General features: G+C 45.2%; 1 protein-coding gene across 1 annotated transcript in view; it reads left to right on the forward strand.

Moving 5' to 3' along the window:
* The first annotated feature begins 9,207 nt into the window (after positions 1-9,207).
* AFF3 (ALF transcription elongation factor 3) overlaps positions 9,208-14,709 on the forward strand; it is a 320,158-nt gene continuing 314,656 nt past the window's right edge. The window contains exon 1 of the mRNA XM_085054866.1: positions 9,208-9,511. Within this exon, the coding sequence (XP_084910992.1) occupies positions 9,459-9,511 (53 nt within the window). The 5' untranslated portion in view covers positions 9,208-9,458. The remainder of the gene's footprint in view (positions 9,512-14,709) is intronic.

Consider the following 14,709-nt stretch of genomic DNA (forward strand, 5'->3'; position numbering starts at 1 on the left):
TCAGGAGGAAGGAGCATGGTGATCTGGAGGACGCAGCTCAGCCACTTCCTCTCTGTAGGAGAGTGAGAGATGTATGGGCTATTTCACCCCCCTTGGCTTGGAAGGGAAAGTTAGCATGCTTATGCTCCCCTCATCCAATTTAAAGAAAACAAACAAAAAAAGCTGTGTTCAGAAGCCATCATGCTGCTACCAATAGGGTTAAAATTTCTCTAGCAGTGTGCCTTTTGGAGGTTTGGAATTTTTTGCTATTATTGGATATAAAAATTATAAAGATAAGACACTAATTTTTCTTTTTCTAAGGTTGTACTCATTTAGTGGTTAAACTTGAAAAGGGGATACTAGAAGCATGCTGAATTACAGTTCAAATGAGCTTAAAATTCCAGTTGCTTATAGCTTACAAAAAAAGTGTCTTAAACCAAATGGTCTCAGTGGGGTGATGCATGGGCAAAATGTAAAATGACACATAATGAAATAAAGTAATTTTATTTGCAAACCTGTTTGAAAGGCTGGTACAGAATGTAACTATCAAGCAGAAGGAGTCTGGCATTTCTCTTGGTGTACTTTTGCAGAATTATGTGACCCAAGAAAGAAAACATTAAGATGTTCTGATTTCACCCTATAGGACAGAGAAATACACTTTGGTTAATGCTTACCATAATTCTATCTACTTGGCTCAGACAGTTATATTTTTATGAATCTTACGTTACTTTCTGTCACCCTCTAGGCAACAATATAGAGTTATTACAGTATAAAGGAAAATGCTTCCTGTTGAGCTTATACTTGAACAAGTCTTAACCAAGTGGAAGCTCTTAATAAACGGGTAAATATACTGAGGAATAAACAGGTAGAGTGAATAAAAAAGGAATATGGGCTTTATGGATGCTCAGGTTGATGGCATAGACGAGCAAAACACAGAAAACTCCAAGGTAAAGCCGACATGCTAAGCTACACCAGAAATGTGAGTGGGTTAGAATTTTGTTAAGTGAATTTAGTGCTCATTAAGGGATTTGCGGTGTCAGCATTATAAAGCAAAGTCCTCTCTCGCCCTCAGAATTGGAACAGCACAGTGCAGCAATATTAATTCCACGGCCGTTCCCTTCTTGGCCTTGCCAATAAAATTATTACCCAGGGACCCAATTGTTCAGCGCTGCTCGGCGAGTGCCTCCTCACGAGGAATTGAGCTGAGATCACCGGCTCTTTTAATGTGGCAGACAGATTGTAGCGCACTGTGCCATGCCAGGCTTGAAACACAGACAGCTTCTGCCTTCAGTTTAAAGGAAAATATTGTGAATTACTCTTGTTGTTTTCTGTAAGTGTCTCCCTGAAATACCCACACAAATTGTTTCCTTCTGCTTTACATCTCTCAGCATTTCCCCCTTTGTTCTCAGCCCAGTTATTTTGACTAGAAGTTTATTTTGCACAGCATAGGAAATAGAGATCCACAAATACTAACCAGACTTAGGAAAAAATATCAGTGTGTAGGTTTTCAAATCAGTTGTGTGGAGCAGAGATCTAGTGGTGCAGAAAACACTGATGAGGCTGAAAAAACTGTACATGCTCTCTCTCTTTTTGCATCTTTCTCTCTTAGCTGAAAGTCAGCTAGATATAGTTTTCATTCTGTGGAAACTCTTCATAATGAGTATACATGTATATTGCAAACCGTTATTCCCTGTGGCCCCATGTGGCTTTTAAAGCCCAAATATAAAGCCTTCCTCAGCATTACCTTATCCTTTCGTCCAGACATCATTCAAAGCTACAGTTGATTTTCTAAATTACATCATACGTAAGTAGATTTATTTTTCCTTTTCTGCAGATATAGTTTAATTTCCTTTTCCAATTTGCATGGGTGCACACTCATAAATTTTAAATATATTTGACCTCTTTTCAAAGAATCCTTTGAATTTCTCTAAGGTCCATGACCTTTAACTTTGATACACAACCTTTTCTACATTAAAAACCCACTAAGGCATCCAGAAATAATGCTTTAAACACTTTACTGCCTTTCCAAAAGGTCCTCTTTTTCCCTCATGAAACAAAACATTCCCCTGCATGGTGCCCCTAGTAGCCCAGAAACAAGGGCTTCAGCTGAGAGACACTGGCTGGGGCTTTGCTGACCACAGATTTCATCAAGTATCTAATTAGTGAGGGAAGGGCCACCTTGGATCCAAACAGGAATCTTGCAAGCCCAGGAACTAACCAGCACCTCTGGCTGCTAGAGGAAGGCAGAGGACTCATTTCCACATGGCAGTGATAGGTTGACTTGCACCCGTGGCGAGTCCTTTGTCACCTCCTGGGATGTTACCAGTGATGAAAAGATCCCCCATGAAACTGTGGGGTATTCTTTTAAATGCCTGCTATTTCTGAATAGTCACCTTGTCCCCCAGGCAGATCATTACCATTGTCATCTCTTGTTCCTCACCATTAAATGTCCCTTTCCAAGAGTAACCTCCCCGGTAAGTCTACATCCACACCTACCAGGTGATGATGCTGGACTATTTCCTCAACTCTAATAAACCTTTGCCACGAAAGGCAAGGAGCAGGAAGCAAAGGACCTGCCTCCCAAGCTGAGCATCTTTGCTTAGCTATGGAGAAGAGTAGGTAGCAATCTCCACGCCCAGTTTGGGTGACCTGTCTAGGACAGCAAAGAAGGGACAGCCTGTTCAGATGCCAGAGAAGATGACCTGGGGACCACAACTAGCCATTGTGGGAATGTCATGTTGGCTATAAATCCAGTCCCAACTCATGCTCCACTGCAGGTCCTGGCTGCTGGTGCATACCCCAGCTCACTGCAGCACCAGAGACCCCCAGAAAGAACGCACACATCACTGTGATTGTTCAGCAAGGATCACCTGCCCCCTCCTTGTTTTGGTTTGCAAATGCAATTATCCCAAATACATGTGTATATATATATTTTATGTCACTGTAATCTTTCTCAGATTTCTCAGCACTGGCACTGCTCACAGCTTGCCTGTGAGGTGCAGGCAGTGGAACAAGCACAGCCTCTGGCGCAGTGTGGAGGCAGGCAGGGATTGTGCTGTGCACCACTGCCTTTGTCTCCAACTCGGCTCTGTTCAACGAAGGCTGCCAGGCAGCAACCTCGGTCACACGGAGGTTTTCTTCAGGGAGCCACTGCTCCAAGAGACACTCTGAAAGGATGCAGTCCTTAAACTGGTGCAGTCACTGAGAAATGTAATTATGGCATTTATTAAAGCCGTTTACAAGGCAGGAATGTAAGACAAAAGGAAATAGAGAGTAATCGCTTAACAGAATCTGACACCATGCACAAATTCAGAAATCTTTGGAGGAAAGATGAGGGATAGGTTAATAACCTTTCTCATTTGGGTCCAAGGGGCATTGTGTGCTGCCAGCAGCAGGGACCAGCTTGATCAGCTCCATCCACTGATCCCTTGGCCACTTTGTGAAATGGCCTCTGACATCTGTTGGGGGGCGACTGGCTGGCATGTGTAATTGGGAGCTGTCATTGGGGACACCCTCTTTGCTGCCCCCACGCCCCCTGTGCCTGACCCCAACCCGCAGACCCCTGGATGGGCTCTGCTTCAGAGGGTGGTGTGTACCTGCCGTGCTCATTGCCAGCAGGTCGTGCCCTCCCCATCGCCGGGAAAGCCACCATCCAGCAAAAGGGCTTTGTTTGACCTGGACCCCAGGGAAAGCCCACTCATAGCATTGGGGTCAGTCCTTTTGTTTCCAGGTTAAAAACTTGACCTTCCCCTCCCCTGAGCCTGAAACAGCCCTCAGAGCACTTCTGTTCAGCAATTACATTTTCTTTTTAAATCTTTCTTCGGGGCTCAGGTGACAAAAAGACTTTGATAATATAAATAGGTCTCAAAACCTTTTGTGTGGGTAAAAAACTACAGGAAAGAGAAAAACAAGAGAAAAAAAAAAATCTGTGTCTCTCTAATTGGCATAATTCCTTCAGCCCTGGTTTATAATTTAAGATGGATCAATTCTGCAGTTGACATGATAGATGTTGTCATCAATACTTGGAAACAGCAATTTATATTTCTTTGTCTGGGGACACAGCCATCCACCTACCTCCATGGGGGTATTATGTGTGAATCAAGAGCAATATGTGGCCAGTAGGCTAAGACTTGACTTAGACTTCCAGCCATGCACCTTATTAAAATAATAAATATTTTTGTTAGCCAGAGAATCCATTATAGTTCTCTGTTTTAGCTATTGTTAACTAATAATTTGGATTAATTACCAAGTTAAATCATTAAAAATTAAATCCATATATTTTGTTTCTTTAAAAGAGTGATAGCTTGCAACCATTTGTGTATTATGCATGTTAAGTGGGAGAGTGATGAAATATGTTATATTAACTTAACTTTGACAGCATCTGTATCCATGCCATATTACACTCTGGTCTTATCAAATCTCAAAAGCTACAGTGTATAAATAGACTGTGATGATATTTACAGGAGAGAAATAATTCATAATATTTTTGGCATCTTTTGTAGGGACTAGAAAAGAGCCACCTAATGAATACAGCATATAATAATGCAATAAAGGGGTGTATAAGAGCATAGAATCAAGGAGCACTTACACCTACTGAGTCAGAGTTAAGGTTAGGCATATGTTAGCCATCAGACATAAACACAACTTTCATCCTAAGGAATTTCAAAGCAGATTGCAAGTTTAAATAAATAGGGAAACACAATTCAGAGCTCATTTCACTCTCTGCTGAAGCAACACCAGCCATTGTGCTGGAACTTAGCACTGACTTAATGAAACATTATCAGGTGGAAGACATATAGATACAGGGAGAAAGTAAAGTTATTTAGAGAGCAAAAATGTTTACAAATGTACATTTTATTATGTTAAGAGTACTAAACTATGGACTGGGCAACTGCTCAAACTGCAAGTCACTGAGCTCAGTATGGGAAGAACAGTGACACTGGATAGGCTGTGATATACAGGTGGCTAGACTAGATAATACAGTCGGTTTGCCTTTGCTGTGAACTATGAGGTTATGAAAAACCATTACATTTAAAACTGTTAACACTTAAGCCTATAAGTATCTACAGTGGAACACTGTATTTGAATTTAAATAGCAAACCTATTATAAAGTATACTCATTAGACTACTTTAGAGATCCCTGGACAAACAAAACGCATCCTAAAGCACCGAGGGACCGATTCTGCAAAACTAGCTCTAATTTAGGATCCCTTGCCCGTGTGGAGCTGGCGCCCAGCAGAAGTAGGTACTACTCAGAACAGTGATGAGATGCTACAGCAAGGCTAAATAATGCTTCTTTGCTTTTCAGCTCATGGAAGAGATTAGCATCTAGGCTTTATGTAAACACTCACCAAGGAACCACATATGTCCTGTCACAGCCTATACAAGGGCTCAGAGTAGTTACCGGAGCTGCCCTGGGAGTACTGCCTTGCGATGAGAGGTAGAAGTGAATCATGCACCAAGAAACATGTGACTGTGCTTGGTAAACTTCCCTGCCAAGCAATGCAGTCTGCCCTCTGAAGGAATTGCTGATGGATTAGACTGTTGGGACAAGAGCAGGCATGGATTTACTGAAGAGATGTGGTGAGATGTAGCAGCCTCCACTTTGTCCCTGAAAGCACAAGATGTGACATGCACTGTCTAATCCTGGACCACGCTGCACATACACAGCTGTGAGGCTGCCCCCAGCAACTGCTGAAATTCACAGGCAAAAAAGAGGTTCTGCCCGGGGCACACTCTGCATTGGTGTACCACAAGTGGGGCAAGATATAGAAATTCTCATTCTTGAGACACACTGTACTGATGCTAAGGCATTTCCTACACTGGCCACCCCCAGAATTCCTCTCTTCTGTTCTTCGAAAGCATTCAGTTAAGGTCTTACAAATTCGCTGGGAATTAATTTCTTGCTGGATACATGTTTTAAAGGTTGGTCATACCAAAGAGATACTATGGAGGTATTTTGTGTAGAGGATGTTGACTAAGAATGTAGTATTTCTCACCTCCCCCTTATTTTATGTTACATTAAAATTATCTTTACTCTTCCTCAGGCAGTTGCTATGCCACACTTAAGACAGTGAGTCTGAGAAGTGGAAAATGTCAACTTTTAAGATGATGTTCAGCTTTCCTGCTACATGTAATCTTTATGTAAGGGATGTGAATTACATATTGTTCCTAGGCCTTCAGTTATTCTTACAAAGTCTGCTTGACTGGGCACAGTAGCTTGCTTATTTTTAATGAAGAGTTGTTCACAGAGGAAAGAGCACAATAAAGGGGCAAGTAATGTCTATATGAATCATTAAAAATATATGTACAACAAGCATGATTAGATAGCATATGGCATATTTTTATTTATATAATGCCATGCTTTAATGAAAAGGCAGGTTTTATTCCCTACAGGAGTTGAAAATATGTTGACAAGTCACACAGCAAGGGATGACAGTGGATTGCTGGTGGCTGCAGGAAAGCCATGGGTTGCAACAGGCAGTGTGTAAGGACTTTCTTCAGTCATCATCCTGAAGTTCTTTTAAACAATCTGTGTCAATTTCCTGTATGTTATAGGTTTGATCATGGAACCCACTGGAGGTAGATGGGACACTTCTAAGTAAGAAAGCAGCAGGTGAGGTTACTGTTCAGTAGTTGGCAAGTGGGAAGGATTTGAATGAATGAGAGAGACATGGGACACAGAGGATGCTCCAACCACAGAGACCAACCACAGTGATACACTGAGGAGTCAGCAGAGGAGCCCAGCCAGGCACATCACAGACGAAGCAAAATTAGGGGTGGAAGGTTAGCCTGTAGGTGAGGTCTCACATACAAGGGGTTTTAAAAATGCTGCCAGGGTCAGAGGAAAAAAGGGGAAACATCGAGCACCTGGCAGATAACCAAAGCAGTTGGGATTTTGAATTGACATTAATTTCAATGCAATTAGTCTTGATGTTCTCTGCTCTGTGTGAGAGGAGAATCATGGCCATGATGGGAAAGAAAAGAACACCACAATAATGATATACATGCAAGAAATGTAAAAGAAAAATAATAATTGTTTGTGTTAAAACATATTAAAAACATAAAACAAACTGCCTATCATTATGTATTACTCTTTGAAATTTAATTCACTCAGTGCTGTTCATGCTGTTTGTTTACATTTTCTATTGATCTCAGTTTGGATGATGAATTTAGCCTACAGAATTTTGCTTCCAAGTTTCCACACGTTTGTGAACTACCACTTGTGAGCATTGCAGTCCACCTTGGTCTTTACAGAATGACCTGGGGTGAACTCCAGTGCTGATGTAAAGGGGATCCCACTTCTAGTGATTTAGCCCATAAAGGCAGCCTAAGCCTGCCCTGCTCTATGTACCATTTCGGGAGTGATTTAAGGACTTCTGCAAATCACTGCTTAAGCTGGGTCTCAGGGAAAGAATCAGGGCCATGCTGCCATGCACAATGTCCCTTAAAATAAGAAGAGTGAGGCAGCCCAGGCTGTGGCTTGAAAAGGTCAGTGTAAATATGCTGCCCTTCACTTCTTCACACATAAGTAATAAGTAATAAATACATAAGTAATGTATTTATTGAGAATGTTACCTGCTTTCCGGGCTCAACCTTCTGTCGTGGTAAGCTTTACCCTAGCTGACAAAAAAGCTGTTTCTAAGTGGGTTTATGTGTCCATTAATACTGTACCGAGCTTGGCATCTGAACTGGCCTGAGTTTCTTTCATTTTCATCTTCATTTGCTCTGGTTAGGCAGGGGGTGCCACAAGCCTTCCCAGCTGGGACACATCCTTCTCCATCCCCCCTGGAGGAGGTGAGGAGACAGACGTTACAGGAGCCGGCTGCCGTGTGTCACTCCAGGCTGAAGATGTGCCACATCCAGAGGGTCGGGGGACTTCTGGCAGTAGGAGGCAGCACCACCTTGGCTGTGCAAAGGAACAGTAGCAGCTGTGGAGTGGCTTGGGACTTTCAGATGACTCGCCGAAAGTGCCGTGCAAACTGTAACGGGTTTTCAAACCTTTCCCTTCAAGTGTGCCTACGCTGCAGCCAAAGCTGCGCTGCAGCCTGTGCAGGGTTACCAACCCTAAATTAAATCAAGCTAACTCAGGAATGAATAAAATACAGTCACAAAACCAGCTGGGAAGCCTGCATAAATACTTGAGCCTGAGCACTGCTCTGGGCTGCCAGGGTGTCAAGCACGTCAGGGTGCCCTAGCCAGCTGCCAGCTGGGTTGGCTTGGTCTCCAAAAGCAGGGATCTCCCAGTGTGGGATCGCTCTGCAGATATTCGCGTCGGCGCTGTTGCATGAATAGCCCCCTCTTTTCATCACGGATTTTGCACATTTCTTCTCCCTGTCTGTGATGACATGGCACTTCTCTGGCAGCTACTCACTGCTTAGCTGAAAAGCCCAATATTCTGGAAAGTATTTAATGTATGTTAACCTCTCTTAATGTGATTCAGCAACTACAAATCAGGAGCGCCTGCCTCCCCTGGCCAGCCAGATATCGCAGCCGGTGCCTCACGCAGGCTGGATGGACAGTGCAAGGTGTCTTACTCGCTTTGGGTGGCAAGTGCTGATGATTAGTACTTTTATTTTTAACCCGAGATCACTCATTTTTAAAGGCTTCATGCAATCCAGGGACCTTTAATCGGCTGTGCAGGTGGAGGTGGACCTGTATGGAGATGGAGACTTGCACAGGTGCAGTTTATTACAAATCTAAGTAGGAATTGATGCAAAAAGGCCTTAACCCACCCCAATCCCTGGGCTGCGAAGAGAGCCCCTGAGAGCACCCCGGGCTGCTGGCTCCAGCACAGAGAACCAGGGCCACGGCCCCGTCCCACAATAAATGTCACAATTTCTCCCCACTGTTTCTCTGCCAAACATCGTGGTGCTTACCACGCGTGACGTGCTGGTGAGCCGGGGTGCTGTGGCCCACCCCAGGGTACCTGGCCAGGAGGAGCAGGAAAAGGAAGAGGAGGAGGACGAGGGGGAAAAAAACCCACCCCAAACCCAACTTCGGCGGGCCAAACCCCCCACCGGGGGGCAAGTTCCCACCAAGTCCCCCTGCCCGCCGGGCCGTGCCGCCCCCCCGCACCGAGCGGGCGCTGCGCGGACGCGGGAGCTGCGTGCGCGGGGCGGGCGCTGCCTCGGCCGCGCTGCCGGCGGCGGGCGGGAGGGAGGAGGCGCGGGGGAGCGGGGCGGGAGCGGGGCGGGAGCGGAGCGCGGCGGCGGCGGCCGAGCCGAGCCGAGCCCAGCCGCGCCGCTCGCACACGAGTAGTGGCACCGTGTGCTTTCTTTTGGGGGCAGGGCTTGTTTTCTTCCTAGGGGGAAGCGGGAGGAAGGTGGCCGTGGGGGTCCGTCCCCTCCCGCGCGTGTGCGGAGAGCGGCCGGCGGCGGCGCCGGGGGTGCTCCGCGCCCTCGCCCTGCCCGCGGTGCAGTTACGATGCGCCCCGGACGCCGTGTGGTTGCAGCGCGGCGGCGCTGACATCGCTCACCATGGACAGCTTCGACTTAGCTCTCCTTCAGGAGTGGGACCTGGACTCTCTATGGTGAGTGGTGCCTCTGCTTCCCCCAGGCGCGGGGACACAGGGGCTGCGGGGGATGTGCGGTAACTGGAGGGGGTGCGATAACTGGGGGATGTGTAATAATTTGGAGTCGGTGTGCACTTACCTGGAGAGGTGCCGTAAATTTGGGGTGCAGTAATAGTGGGTGTGCAATGAGGGGGGTGCATTGGCTCGAGGGTGCAATAACTGGGGCAGCGGGTGCATTAGCAGAGGGTGCAGCCCAGAGAGGTGTCTCCTCTGCCACTTGCTCTCCCAGCATTGCTGGCTCGGCAGGGGCAGAGGGACGGGTGCCCCCCTCCCCTGGCTGCTAGGGTGGATCCGGGAGGTGAGTGTGGTGTTTGGCTGGAGGGGTCACCTACACTCGTCCCTCCGCCCCCTCGCTCCCCCCTCGCTCTCAGTTCCCCCAATAATACCTTGTGCTCACCCGCCTGTGGTACCTGGGGTTGGACTCCCGTAGCTCATCCCCCATCCTTCCTGCACTACCCTTTCACCCCCCACCCCCACCTTCGCTCCGCAACTCCCTCCCGGGCCGTCTTTATTGCGCCCTCCCCACTGCATGCCCTTGACCTCCCCCTGCGCACCCCCGTCCCTGCCCGCCCCGGCGGCGGGTGCGGGGCTGCCAGGGAGGAGGGGAAACAATTTCTAGAAATGTCATTAGCGGCTGGAGGTGGGAAGCGGTGCCCTCCCCCCTGCACCACCCTCCCCGAGCTGCTGCTTCTGCCAAGTCCCGGAGTTTGCTGCGGGAGTCACGCTGCCCCCGGGCGGCTGCCGCTCCCCGCCGCCGGCCCCGGGGCAGCGAGCCCCCGTGGGCTCCAAGTGACGGGGTGGGGAGGAAGCGCTCCGCTCCCCGTCAGAAGCACCCGGTGTGCGGGGAAGAGCCCCCGGGCCGCGCCGGGACCCCGGGGCGATGCCGCGGTGGGAGCCCGCGGTGGGACGCGATGCCGGGGCCGGCCCGGTGGGACGCGAGCGGGATGCGGCGGAGCGCCGCCGTGCCTGCCTTGCCGGGCGGGGTGCGCTCCAGCGCCGGGCGCTCCGCGGGGCAGCGCAGCAGTGCGCGCCGCGTCGGGAGGGCGGGCAGCTGAGGCTGCTTTTGCCTGGATCAGTTACCGGTGTGCGTTTGATTTTAAACCGTGCTAGGTGATCTGTGGCTTCTGTCAGTAGGGTGCGCGTTCGACAGCGCCGGCTTATCGCCTCGGTGGCAGGTGTAGCAAAATAAGCTGGACCGGCAAGTCCCGTTAGTTGAGCCGCTTCTCGCAAAAGACCTCAGGATGATGAGAACAGCTTGCGCTACATAATGGGGGTGCTTATAAATGCGTACGTTGATAACATCGAGCCCAATAAAACTTTCACATCGCTGTGGAAACTTTAAAGAGCACATATAATACAAAATTAGTTATTACCCCATAAAAGTTTTTAATTATGGTGTTTCTGCCTGTGACACAAGTTAAGGTTATGTCCTCGTTTCAATTATAAATACCAATATTCAGTTTATATCCAAACCATAACATTTATCTCTGGCCTGATTTTGAGTTTACAGTCCATATGCACAGTTTTACAATTAAATTACATGTTTTTTCTATTAAGCAAGAGTGGGAGAAATAATACTTTTGCACATTTGAATGCTTTTCCCTTTCTCTTTGAATGAAGACAAACTTTGTGCGAATTTTCTTTTTCAGCAAAAGTGGGCTGTCCATTTCTCTCTTCTCTGAGCCAGCTATTTCAGTTAATAATGATTTGAAAACCTAACAATGTAACTCCAGGACATTAGGGATCTAGGCTGTGTCCGACCATTGCTTCTTCTCATAACCTTTTTAGCATGCTTTTTGGCTGTTGTGGAGCCACTTTTAAATGACTGTGGTTGCCATAAAACTCCTGTATGGGTCCAAAAAGACATCAACCATTTTCCAGCTAAATTACCTGCTTAAAAATATCCGTGTTTGCCTTACTTGCAATCTTGTGGTTTCATAGCTGTTGTTACTTGTTTTCCTCTATGGCTGTTTCAGTTTAGGAGGTGAGTTCATCAGAAGGGCCCCAAAAAGCACATTAAAAGCCATTGCATAGTGGCAGGCCTGCATTCATTGCTATACTTTCACCCCTGTGTAAGGGTTGAAGCCCACAAATGCCCAGAGCAGTACCCAGTGAGGGGAGCAAGGGGGTTGCAGGTGTTTGCTGTTGTGTTTGAGTCCTTTTGGGGCACTCGGTTTTGCTGAGCAGCTTTAGCTTGGAGAATCAGATCCTGAACGTTTATCATGAAGCAGTTGTTTGACAAGTGGTTCGGAATAGTCAGTTTTGAAAAGTCGTACAAGCAGTGATAAATAAAAGCTTACTTTGGCTTAGTGAAAGCTCCCAAAGTGTGTTGTGAAGGTCAGCGGTGCCTTGGGGCCCTGGGTCAGTCTCCCGTTTGCAGGCAGGGTGTCTGTTGCATGCTGCCCTCCTGCCGACCTGCCTGCTCTTCAAGGGGCAGATTATGGACATTGTCAAGAAAACTGGTGTGAATTCTGTACTAAACTGACCAAAACAAAGCTGGTGTGATAATGTTCAGCTATGAGGACTTATGAGAATGCCTTCAAAGTTGTGCAGTTGTTGCCAAAAAGGAAATAAAATATACCACATAGATAGGAACTACTTCATGGCAAAGAGCAACACTTAAAGAGACTTAATTTTCTCTGCAGCAAGAATGAATGTTGTCCTTTATTCTTTTGAATGTAGCCATAATGGCAATTTGCGCACTTAATTTATGACTGAAAATCCACTTTTTGAAGTATTTGGTGAACATTTTGCTTAGAAGTGCAGTAATTAAATATTAATGTGCTGTTCTAAAGTGCCTTTTTTTTAATTTGAGATGTTCTTGGAAAATCAAAAGGGGTTTCCAGAGGAACAGCAGCATGCTAATCAATTCTCATCAATTGTTACTATTATACTATTAATGAATTTTCTTTCCAATTAATACATGCTATGTCTTTCGCTTTGCTGTAACATAGAAAATGTAATTATATGTCATGTAGTGACTATAGGACAGTATTTAACTAGTAAACTGCAATGGTATAATATTGTAAGCTGTTTTCTACTAAACAGTAGTTTTTCCAGGTTGTATTGACGCCAATAACACTTCTGCTTCCCAGAAAACTACTATAATTTAAATAGTGAAATCTGAGCACAAACTCAAATAGGAATTTTAAGAAAACATACCAATCTGTGGCATAAACAAAACTTGTGCCCATTTAGTAAGATTTTTCTGGAACATTTTAGGGTGATCAGCCCAGCTTGACTCAAGGGGTTGTTACTGCTGACTAAGAGAGTTATCCTGAACACAGGGCATTAACGACTTCAAACCACAGCCCCATCTCCTGTTTTTCTTTCTCCATGCATTTATTTGTCTGTGTAGAAAACAACATGTGTAGTTTTCCTTGTCCAGACTCAAGGATGTGGATTCTCCAATGCGTTACAGGTTTGTGTTTGTTTACACTGGACAAAAAGAGATGGAAAATACTCAGTTGGAGGTGTTTTATATGCCTGTTGTACATCAGTAAACATACTATACATGATGGAAAGCAGCAAGTGAGCAGACCAAAGGATCTAATCAGGGTGGCAGGACTAGTTCTGCGTTACAGGCATTTGCGTTGTTATTTGCTTTATTTAACAAATCAAGATCAAAATTCAGCCAGGTCCTTAACTCTGTGCTCAGGTTCAGGCACAGTAATAGCCCTGGTGAAGACCAGTTAGTAAAGGCTCTCCTCACATGCTGATGTAAGATACATGTGTAGGCAGAGTTGTTCCCGGTTTATTAAAAGCAATTAGCAGATTTATTAAAGCACTCACTGAGTTGTACCAAACAAGAAAATAATTTTGCATGTAAGATGTTTGTTAGCCACAAACAAAACAGTGTTTGTTTAGGTAAAAGAAGCCAAGTATGTAATTGGTTTATTTGGTAGTTATCTGATACTTCTGTGTGTTTTGAGTTAACATCAGTTTTGTAGGGGTTGGATAGTCATGTAAAAAATGTATAGCTGTATAGCTTCCAAGCTGAGATCAATATCAAATGCCACAGTATAAGATGGCCCAGTGTGTTTTACAGACCATGTATTGAATTATTAGTTCATTTGCTATCTTTGGGTCTGTTCCTGCTCCATTTGAAGTCAATGAGAGTTTTGTTTGGAAGTTGCTATTAACAAGAAGTGGTCAGACATCCAGCAGTCTTATAAATGAATCTTTTGTAACTTCTTGATCCCAGGTTGCTGGTTTTTAGTCACTACATTTTGTATTTGTGTAAGGCAAGATCTTTTTTCTTATGTTGCACAGAGTTTACTTGAGACAGTTTTAGAAAGCTAATTCTATGCATGCTTCTTCAGTCAGAGTGGAAGATCATGTTGTTTATTTTCAGATAACAGTAAGCAGCTACTTCTTTGGGGTGAGAAGGGTCACTCCAGCCATTCTCTGAGTGTAGTAACAGGCTGGACCGGCTTGACCTTTTCACAGACAATGCTCAGCAATAATACTTCCCTCTCAAAAAAAAAAAGAAAGAAAAAGTTTGTGTCTTCCTTTTTTTTATCACATCTCCTTTACAGTTCTGCTCTGGCCTGTGTCTCGGACTTTGCCCTTTATTTCTTTCTTTTTAGCTCTTGGCCCTTTTCAACCAGTAATGCTTGAAATCATCTTTGTTTTTTTATTTCTCATTCTGTGATGTTTCCCATTTTCCCTTCCTCCCAGTGATAACTCACAGTTATCACCTTTCCCTCACTGAGATCCCATCTAAAAATTTGTTCTTTCTGTGATGATTATAAGTTGTGAGCAAACAATAGAAGAGTAATAACTATAGATTGTTCCCTTCTCCTGCTTTCACAGCATGTTCTCTCTTCTTGATGCCTGTTTTTTAGGCTGGAAGCCCTTTGGGTCAGGAACTGCTTTTTTTGTTTGAGCTTTTTTTTCTTACAGCACTGAACAAATTGTATGCACTAAAACATTATAAATAATAAGAAAAGCAAGTTTTTCATGGTCATAACACTTTATAAACATCAGCTGAATAATAATACTCTAAAAACACGTCTGCTGTGCCATGTGACTGCTCATTTGCTGGATATAATATATATACCACATCCTCCTCATTTGGTTTAAGTCTCCACCAAGTCCAGAGGCTTTTTCAGTTATCAGATGAGAATCTGGACTGTCATCTCTAATTCATAGTA

Source organism: Lichenostomus cassidix, chromosome 1 (assembly GCF_008360975.1).
Source record: "Lichenostomus cassidix isolate B80296 chromosome 1, HeHo_3.0, whole genome shotgun sequence".
NCBI lineage: Eukaryota > Metazoa > Chordata > Aves > Passeriformes > Meliphagidae > Lichenostomus > Lichenostomus cassidix.